Genomic DNA, 10,122 nt, shown 5'->3' on the forward strand with positions numbered 1-10,122 from the left:
CAATCTCATTTTCTAAATAAAATAGTAAGAAGAAAACTGTTCAAGACTTTAAAGAAATACGATCTAATGATAAATATACCCCATTTTATTTCATATAAGAAGTATTAAAATAGACTCATCGTAATGGAAGATTGCTTCGTAACATAGTGATGGAAGAACGCTTACACCCAAACGACAGACTTGCTGGAGACGAAGAATCAAAACCCTAATGTGAACAATGTTTGACGATGAAGGTCTGCGAAAGACAAAGAATGAGAAAACGATGGTAGTTATTTTGGCCGAACGAAGTGCGCTTTCTTTACGTGCAATGATATCTTCCTTTTCACATTATTAATGTCTCAAAACCTTCCGTTTTCAATTTTTTTATTTCGTTTACATTAAAAAAGTATGAGTATTATAGTAAATTGGTCCAGTCTTTTGTAAAATAAATTAGTCCATTTAAAACTTTTAAGGAATATACGAAGAAAAAAGGTCAATCGTACGTTACAAATTAGGCTATTTGAGTTAAAATCTAAAAAAAAATTCAGGTATCCAATCTAGCTGCCGGAGAAGTTTAGCCCAAAGTCAAAATGGCCCAAAATGAAGCGTCGAGAAGAAACTTTTCCGACTCTCTGTCTCTTTCGATCGGTGTCACTCGCTCTCCTCTGACCAAAGGTTACAACTTTTCTTTTTCTTTTTAAACCAAAAATTCCCTCACACCCAACATTCTTTAACCGTATATATATGTTTCCTGATTGTGGGTGACTGTTATTCGGCGCTTTCTTATACTAGGTGAGTGTTGAGTGCAGGCGAAAATGGCGGAACCCCAGAAGCCATGGAAGGTTGAATATGCCAAGTCTTCTCGATCCTCCTGCAAGACCTGCAAAAGTCCCATTCAGAAGGAGAATCTTCGCTTCGGCAAGATGGTTCAAGCCACCCAATTCGACGGTTTCATGCCTGTACTCACCCATTTTACCCTCTTTTTTGGTGTGTTGGTGTCATTTCCTTGTTGGGTTTCTGGGTTTCTTCCTATAACCCTTCTTATTAGCTCCACAGCTAGTTTAGGTTTCCGGTAACTCTGTTTCTCTTCTTCGTATTCTTCTTTTCGTATCAGTTTATAGGTTATTCTAGTTATCATCTTCTATTAACTGTTTGTTATATATGCATTTGCTTCCACTTGGAATCGGCTCTCACTGACTTTCGCCTTTGGCAAAACCTTTGTTTATGGAGGCATCGTGTATTTTTTAAATGGATATGGATTAATTTCTGAAGGGGGTTGTTTCATTTTGGGTGTTGTACAGAGCATCGTTGTGAAATTCCCTAATTATCAGTTTTTGGATTCAATTTTCTAGTTAACAATTCATTTTCAGTTCTTTTCGGCTAATAAGAATTATGTCTTCTCTTATCGTATTCTGTTCAACTTCTCTTTATTTGATTGTTAATTGGAACCTATCTTACTTTGACGTCCTTATCTTCCTTGACATATTCTTTCAAATTCCTTGGGGGTGTACCTGTAGTTAGGTTTTGATTGAACATTCTTATTGTTGATAGCTGATATTTTTCTGAACCAGATGTGGAACCACGCTGCCTGCATATTGAAGAAAGCAAAACAGATCAAATCGTATGTGTACTAATGAAAACGATATTTTACCATATGGATATGCATGTATAACATCCGGAAATCTTTCTCATTGGTTCAAATTTACCATATGATAGAATTGATGATGTTGAAGGACTTGACTCATTGAGATGGGAAGATCAGCAGAAGATTAGACAATATGTGCAAGACAGTGCAGCTGCCGCTGCAGTTGTTGTTACACCAGTAGAGTATGGTATTGAAGTTTCGCAAACTGCACGTGCTTCTTGCAAGCACTGCAAACAGAAGATTATGAAAGGAGAGGTAGTTTTCTTTATCCATATTCTCTTAACATCATATTCTTTAAATCGGAATGTAGTGAAACATCTCTTAGCTTTTAATCCTCTCTTATTTGGATTTCTTGGATTCGAGTTCAAACCTAAACCAAAGGGGGTTTATATGCTGTTATGAGGCTTTAGTGGTCGTACATAGGGATTTGCAGAATATGCTTCTATTACTTTTCTGTTTTTTTTCTCTCTATTGTGACATCCATGTCTATGGACTCATTGAAGAAAAATATTGATTTAGTTGTAAAACAATTCCAAGGTTCGTCTGTCCACTGCCCTAGATGGTAAAGGGACCAAGGGCCTGGCTTGGTACCATGCAAACTGCTACATGGAACAATGTCCATCTACCCAAGTTGAGAAGTTGGCAGGTTGGCAAAGCCTCCCACCTTCTGATCAGGCGGCTGTTAGTATCTTGGTTAAAAAGCCTTCATCTGCGGTAAAAAATGGTATGGCCTTCATGTAAATCTGCTAAAGAGTGTTTTTGATGTTCTAATCTCATGCATTTATTAATTCTTTTGTGTATATGTGTGTGTGGCTCATAGAAGAGAAACAAACAACTTCAAAAGCTAGTAAACGTAAAAAAGACACTGCGGAAGACCAGGATTCTAAAGTTACTAAGGCTACAGGAGATGTTTCTGAAAGCAGGTCCGTGAAAAATGCTTTTGTTTCTGTAGACAGCCAAAATTCATCTGATTTAGTGAGTAAACTGGAGGCACAAAGTAAAGGATTATGGAAGCTAAAAGATGATCTGAAAAAGCATGTAACGACTGCCGAGTTGCGGGAAATGCTTGAATCTAATGATCAAGATTCTTCAGGATCAGAGCTTGATTTGCGTGATCGCTGGTAGTCTCTTGCTATCAAGCCTTGCCTCGTCCTGTTTTTACAATTGATTGTTCTTGGGAGACTAGTATTGGACTTTTCTTTTCTATGCATTACTCCTTTATGACAATGGTGCTAGCATCTTGTGGTAATTCTTGAACTAATTTAGTTGAAAGGTAGTTGATAACTTGAGGTATCCTTTTTTATTCATATCCATTTCTTTCTTACATATAGGGGGAAAAAAAAACGATGTGTCCTTTTTTTTAATCTTAGGTATATTTAAATTGGTTGTCGTGGTTTAATTTGTTATTCCAAAAGGTTTTTCTCTGTTGCTTCTTATACTGGCACATTTCCTAATTTGATGCATGCCTTGTTTAGTGCCGATGGCATGATGTTTGGAGCACTTGCAAAATGCCCCATCTGTTTTGGATCATTACATTACTCTCGGGGCATGTACCGATGTCACGGGTATCAGTCTGCATGGACCAAGTGTAGCTACTCTACTTGTGAACCACAGCGCCTTAGAGGGAAGTGGAAAGTTCCAGAAGAGACTGGCAACCAATATCTTAGCAAGGTTTCTGCGAAAACCAATTTTAAATGAAAGTCAGATGAATCATGATTTCACATCTTATGGTCTCTTGCAGTGGTTTAAATCACAAAAAGGTGCAAAACCTATTCGATTATTGCCACCACCTACTTCCAGTACTGCCAATGGCAATCAAACTTCTAGTAGTCAATCACAATCATCAAGTTCTGAAAACTTGGCTGAGCTAAGAGTTTCCTTTTATGGATTAAAAGATTCCATGGTAAGACCTTTCATTCTGAGCTTTTGTATGCTTGAAATTACTTTCATTGCGTGACATGCAATAGTTGAAATCATTGTGTTGAATCTTGCAGGGAGAATGGAAAAGAAAAATCGAGGTTGAAGGTGGAGCTGTTCATGCCAAGATAAAGAAAGGTATCTTCTTTATCACCTTGTTGGTTACTCAGCATGTAACTCTTTTAGATATGTTATGTTAGTTCACTTTGATGACAAAACTTAAGTGCAGATACTAATTGCTTAGTTGTGGGTGGATATGTGGATGAATATAATCCAGAAATGAAGAAAGCGAGGTATCATCCTTCTAGTTGTCAGTTTTATCTTTCTTGATCAATTGAGTTTTCCATTATCTCTCTTTTGGTCACTGAACTCAATGAACAGGAGGATGAAGATACCTATAGTTCGGGAAGAATATCTGGTAGATTGCTTTAGAAAACAGAAGAAGCTCCCATATGATAGATACAAAGTAGAAGCCACTGGTGAGTCCACCAGCTTGGTCACCGTAAAGGTGAAAGGGCGAAGTGCCGTGCATGAATCCTCAGGTTTGCAGGATACAGGTCATATTCTTGAAGACAAGAAAAGCATCTATAATACAACTTTAAACATGTCAGACTTGTCAACTGGAATTAATAGGTATTCTTATTTTCTCCCCTGCACCCAAAACTGTCTTCCTATGCATCCAAACTAGGTATTTGTCTAAGATTTTGGGAAGGTAGGTTTAGATGTACTGATAATTTTTTTTTTAGAAAGGCTGGTGCAAAGTGCAAACGTGTGTGTGTGTTTTTGAAAAGGATACTGCCTCTTTATTAATTTTATTAATAACGTGTGTGTGTGTGTGTTTTGAACTTTCATTTTTAACTAGTAGACTAGTAGACTTCTCTACTTGGAGTGGTCCATGCAATCTCTTACATATTTATGTTTACTATTGGAAGCTATTATATTCTCCAAATCATTCAAGATGATAAGAGTTCAGATTGCTATGTTTTTCGCAAATGGGGTCGAGTGGGAAATGAGAAAATTGGAGGAGTCAAACTTGATGAGATGACAAAATCAGATGCAATACAGGAATTCAAACGCTTATTCCTTGAGAAGACGGGGAATCCTTGGGAAGCATGGGAACAGAAACTAAACTTTGAAAAGCAACCTGGCCGGTTCTTTCCACTGGATATTGTACCACTTTTTCTTTCATCAATATCACATCATTTTCTTCACTACCACTTGCTTTCTCTGTTCTACAGCACATCTACTGATTATGTTAATTTTAATGCTTGCATCACGTCTCAATGTTGGAACTTGTAGGATTATGGAGTGAACAAAGATTTGCCAAAGAAACCGAAGAATTATTCGGCCACTAAACTTGCTCCTCAATTAGCACAATTAATGAAGATGCTGTTCAATGTAGAAACCTACAGGTTTTTCCAAATGGCCTTTCTCATTGGTGGTTGGTTGCTACTGGCTCAGGCATGAGTCTTATATGATATACATAAATATTTATATGTTCGAGTAAAATACTAATCATAAGTCTTGTAGGGCTGCTATGATGGAGTTTGAGATAAATATGTCAGAGATGCCGCTTGGAAAATTAAGCAGAAGTAACATCCAGAAAGGTAAACTGTCTTGAATCTCCCATCAAATACTGGACGCCAACCATATTTTTAATTCAAAATTGTGTTCTTAATTCTTATATTTCTACTTTTTCTGACATTTACTTTAGGTTTTGAAGCTTTAACAGAAATCCAAAACTTATTAAACAGTAGCATGCATGATCCATCTGTGAAAGAGAGCTTGATTATTGATGCTAGCAATCGCTTTTTCACGGTGATTCCTTCTATTCATCCTCACATTATAAGGGATGAGGATGATTTCAAGTCTAAGGTAACTTACCACTTGTCTCCTAACCAAGCATATGAGGTTCCTTTAATGGATGGGAACTTTTACTTTATTGGCATCTTCTTAGAGAAACTCAGCACTATGATGTGGCAATTTTAATTCATGAAGGCATTTTGATTGGAATTGTCTTTGAGCCCTCATGTTTCCCTCTAACTGGACTACTTTGCATCGTTTCATAGTTGAAAATGCTGGAAGCACTCCAAGATATTGAGATCGCTTCTAGGTTAGTTGGGTTTGATGTTGACAGCGATGAATCTCTTGATGATAAGTATAAGAAACTGCACTGTGATATTGCTCCAATATCTCACGAAAGTGATGATTATAAGTTAATTGAGAAGTATCTTCTCAACACTCATGCTCCAACTCATACGGTTGGTTTATTTCTCTCTTCTTGTCACTTTCCTTCACCTCTCACGAATACTAGCTGATATTGTTTTAATTTATTTTGGAAGGATTGGGCTCTGGAGCTTGAAGAAGTATTTTCACTGGAGAGGGAAGGGGAGTTCGATAAGTTTGTTCCATTCCGACAAAAACTTAAGAACAAAATGCTATTGTGGCATGGTAACGTTACCCTTTTTCTGATATAGAAAATTATGTACTAATAGAAAGTCTTTTTTCCCCTTTTAAGCTCATTAATATGTGAGGATAAAGATTCAGTCCTTTGAGTTTTTGGTCGAAAATTAGAATGCCTTACCTAGTTGACCTTTGCTTAGGTTGACTCTAACAGGAAGTAGTGTATGACGTTAATGTTTATATGGTATAGGTTCACGGCTGACAAATTTTGTTGGGATACTTAGCCAGGGATTGAGAATAGCTCCTCCTGAAGCTCCAGCAACTGGTTACATGGTATACCTATTTGGTGCATTTTGGTTCTTAGAATCTGAATTATGCTAAAATTAAAGTACGTTTCTCGTTTGTTTGGGAATGTTATTGAGTGCAGTTTGGAAAGGGAATATACTTTGCGGATCTGGTGAGTAAAAGTGCACAGTATTGCTACACGGACAGGAAAAATCCCGTTGGGTTTATGATTTTGAGTGAGGTTGCATTAGGGGAGGTGTACGAGCTGAAGAAAGCTGAAGTGAGTTGATTTTGTAATGATAGCATTGTTTGTCCGTTGAATTGGAAAGAGTTGGAAGTGAAATGATTATTTTTTTGTTGGTTATAGTATATGGAGAAACCACCTCGAGGAAAACATTCGACAAAAGGGCTTGGGAAGAAAGTGCCAGATGTGTCGGAACATGTGAAATGGAAGGAGGATGTGGTGGTTCCTTGTGGGAAACCGGTGGCATCAAACGTGAAAGCTTCAGAGTTAATGTACAATGAGTACATTGTGTATGATACGGCTCAAGTAAGTTTTTTAACGATGCTTTGGTTTTATTCTGCATACTCTGGTTGTATTGTGTTGCCTTGTCCTCCTTTACTGTATATTACTTTTCTAAAACACGTAAATTCTACTGTATAATAAAGTAATAGTAGAAATTGTATAGGGAGAAAGAGAGACATTTTAAATTGGTTGTACTTATAATAGTTAAGATACCATCTTGATATACATACATACATACTATGTATGCTTAGACACACATCATACTATATATATATATATATATATATATATATTATTTAAGTTTAAGGAAAGTTGGTTGGGGGGAGGGAAAGGAAGAGTGGTGAGTGCTACAACGGTGGATATATAAGTGCGCTGCTTCTGATTCCTTGGATTTGTGGTGACTTCACTCTCTTCAGAGATAAATTTTTATGAGAAAAAGTAAGAAATGTTATAACAGAAATATAGCAAATCCAGATGATTAAATTTCTAAAATGAGAATTTTAGCGGAAGAGAAATGTTCAGATGTAGATGTTACTAGAGAGAAATATTAACAGGGACACGAATATGTTAAGAGAGGGTAAGTAAATGTTATGGAGGGAAAAGAACAATCACAGAGATAATAGTTTGGAAAAGTCTGAATAGGAGGAAGGGAGAGAGAGAGAGAGAGAGAGACATTTTAGAGAGGAAAATGATCCAAGTTGAAAAAGGTTGGAGTGAATGATTGAGTGGGCTGCCACAATGTGGTTGCTTTCTAATGATTGTTGGTATATCCATTTGCAAAATCTCTATACGCTACCTAATTATGAAAATGATCCTATGTGATTGCCGTATGCAGAGTTTCTTGCTCTAAACCTTTGGATACATATTCAAAATATGTTTTATAATCTCTCTTCTATATCTGATGGTGTAACCAGCCACATTGTGGTGGGCCGGCAGCCTCTGAAACCTTTGCCAGGGAGAGAGGCTACCTCTACTGAATATGTGTAGAGTCAAAGAAGAGAAAGTGAGAAACATTAACTATTTCTAAATTCTGAACTGGTGTGATAAAAGTAAAAAATAGAAAACAAAATGGTTATAAGGAATACTCAAAACACCCTACTAGGGGTGCCAAACTACTATAGTGTTTTTCTTAAATAATGTACTATGTCTGTGACTGAAAACCCTGTTTTAGTCCTTTAACTGGTTCATTTAATTCAACTATTTTTCAACACCATGCAAAAATTTATGAGAGGAAATGAATCTTGCTGAGATTCAACCACTAAAAATCATCAAATAATTATATTCGTATGGCTTAGGGGTGTTTGGGGAATTGAGTTGGTTAATTATAGTTTGTAGATTATAATAGTCTATGTATTTGGGATGTAAATTGTTTTAGCCTTGGTAGGAAATAGTAAACACTATAACAAAGAGAAAGAGAGGACGAGCAAGAAATAGTAAATATTGTAATAAATATTAAAAACGGTAGCAAAAAGGGATTTGAAATAGTAATATTGAGTTCATTGTAGGTATAATAGTCGGAAGCGCCAACTGTTATAATTGGAGTCGCACGCATGGTAACTAACTCTACTCAGTTGAAATTAGGGGTTCGAACACCTCTTTAAAGATATAGTTCACAAAATATTAATTCTGCAAGGTCGATACGTTGCTCTCAAAAGTCTGCTTAGTTAACTGCCTCCCTCATGTATGTTGTTAGAGTGGATGTGATTAGATTTTGTGACTAGATTTTGGAAGTAGAACTAGGAGTGAACGCAGTGATATTTCCTGCAATTGGCTGATTGAGAGTTGTGGATGTGATTAAACAGGTTAAGATGCAATTTTTACTGAAAGTAAGGTTTCATTACAAAAGGTGAGAAGAAGACGACATGTTTTCAGATCGGAACGAAAGATGTACAGCCTGCAGTTCTTTCATCGGAACAGAAACTGCTTCTTTTATGTTTCCTTGTTAATATGGGAAAGAATTGAACTGTTGTTTTGAACTCTCCTTTTTTGTGCAAGTCTTGACAAGATCTCATTTTGAGGAGTAACCCAGTGAGGAGGGAGATCTTTTCGTACTTCCACCCATGTAAAGTAAATGTGCTTTGCTAGAAACAGTGTTCGAATTGACATCTTTTGTGACTAGATTTTGATAAACAGATTCAAGATGGAATGTGATATGCCGAAAGCATAATCTACGGAAAGACTGATTGATCTTGATTGATCTTCTCTCTGAATCGATAACATTCATGTATCATCAGTCAGAAGTCCATTGTTTTGTTTTTCATTTTATTGCTTAAGATTCAAGGCAAAGCTTCAATTGAATGTGATTCGTTATTCAAATGGGATGAAAGTTTGTGAATTTGCATGGCTGCCATGTGCATTGGTGAGGTGTTGTTAAACAAATGCTTGCTTATTTGATACGTCTATAACAAGCTGGGAAATTGTAGAAGATAGAAAGGAATATACCCTAACGTAGGAGATATTAAGGAATATAATCCTTACGAGGGATCATGAATGAATTAAAATGAGAATGGTTGAAAAAAAAGTAAAAAAAGAATTGAAAGTTATTATCTTTCTTGATAAGGTTACTATTTTCAATACTTTTATCGTAAAAACACTGAAGTTAAACGTGCTTAATTTGAAATAATTCTATGTTGGGTTTGATGTAAGAATTTGTATTGATTTGTAGGGATAATTTTCTTTTAAAAATAGTTTGAGACGTATAAAAGTGAGGGATAATTTTCTTTTAAAAATAGTTTGAGACATATAAAAGTGATGTTGTATGGTTAATGTAGGAGATATTAAGGAATATAATCCTTACGAGAGAACATGAATGAATTAAAATGAGAATGGTTGAAAAAAAAGTAAAAAAAGAATTGAAAGTTATTATCTTTCTTGATAAGATTACTATTTTCAATACTTTTATCGTAAAAACACTGAAGTTAAACGTGCTTAATTTGAAATAATTCTATGTTGGGTTTGATGTAAGAATTTGTATTGATTTGTAGGGATAATTTTCTTTTAAAAATAGTTTGAGACGTATAAAAGTGAGGGATAATTTTCTTTTAAAAATAGTTTGAGACATATAAAAGTGATGTTGTATGGTTAATGTAGGAGATATTAAGGAATATAATCCTTACGAGAGAACATGAATGAATTAAAATGAGAATGGTTGAAAAAAAAGTAAAAAAAGAATTGAAAGTTATTATCTTTCTTGATAAGGTTACTATTTTCAATACTTTTATCGTAAAAACACTGAAGTTAAACGTGCTTAATTTGAAATAATTCTATGTTGGGTTTGATGTAAGAATTTGTATTGATTTGTAGGGATAATTTTCTTTTAAAAATAGTTTGAGACGTATAAAAGTGAGGGATAATTTTCTTTTAAAAA

The 10,122-nt window shown here is 35.5% G+C and overlaps 1 protein-coding gene across 6 annotated transcripts; it reads left to right on the top strand.

The window, feature by feature from the left end:
- Nucleotides 1-542: 542 nt before the first annotated feature.
- LOC103500369 (poly [ADP-ribose] polymerase 1) lies at nucleotides 543-8,932 on the top strand. Of its 6 annotated transcripts, none has more exons than XM_008463657.3 (21): nucleotides 543-654; nucleotides 789-938; nucleotides 1,551-1,600; nucleotides 1,696-1,879; nucleotides 2,162-2,348; nucleotides 2,445-2,745; nucleotides 3,100-3,295; nucleotides 3,366-3,527; nucleotides 3,619-3,679; nucleotides 3,771-3,834; nucleotides 3,923-4,174; nucleotides 4,474-4,711; nucleotides 4,841-4,953; nucleotides 5,072-5,148; nucleotides 5,256-5,416; nucleotides 5,611-5,802; nucleotides 5,884-5,992; nucleotides 6,195-6,277; nucleotides 6,372-6,509; nucleotides 6,597-6,779; nucleotides 8,558-8,932. In XM_008463657.3, the coding sequence occupies exons 2-21, from the start codon at nucleotides 795-797 to the stop codon at nucleotides 8,603-8,605; spliced, it is 2,943 nt and encodes a 980-aa protein (XP_008461879.2). In that variant the 5' UTR covers nucleotides 543-654; nucleotides 789-794; the 3' UTR covers nucleotides 8,606-8,932. The 6 variants fall into 6 exon arrangements, with proteins under 6 accessions (XP_008461879.2, XP_008461878.2, XP_050940275.1 ...); XM_008463656.3 differs by having other exon boundaries at nucleotides 637-654; nucleotides 772-938; XM_051084318.1 differs by lacking the exon at nucleotides 543-654 and having other exon boundaries at nucleotides 701-938; nucleotides 3,819-3,834.
- The last annotated feature ends 1,190 nt before the right edge of the window (nucleotides 8,933-10,122 follow it).

This window comes from Cucumis melo, chromosome 4, assembly GCF_025177605.1.
Source record: "Cucumis melo cultivar AY chromosome 4, USDA_Cmelo_AY_1.0, whole genome shotgun sequence".
In the NCBI taxonomy this organism is placed as follows: Eukaryota; Viridiplantae; Streptophyta; class Magnoliopsida; order Cucurbitales; family Cucurbitaceae; genus Cucumis; species Cucumis melo.

Excerpts from the sequence above, each read along its gene's own strand:
- LOC103500369 (XM_008463657.3), top strand. The coding sequence starts at position 795 with ATGGCGGAACCCCAGAAGCCATGGAAGGTTGAATATGCCAAGTCTTCT. Across the intron at positions 939-1,550 it reads AATTCGACGGTTTCATGCCT|ATGTGGAACCACGCTGCCTG; the intron begins GTACTCACCCAT and ends TTTCTGAACCAG. Across the intron at positions 3,835-3,922 it reads CCAGAAATGAAGAAAGCGAG|GAGGATGAAGATACCTATAG; the intron begins GTATCATCCTTC and ends CTCAATGAACAG.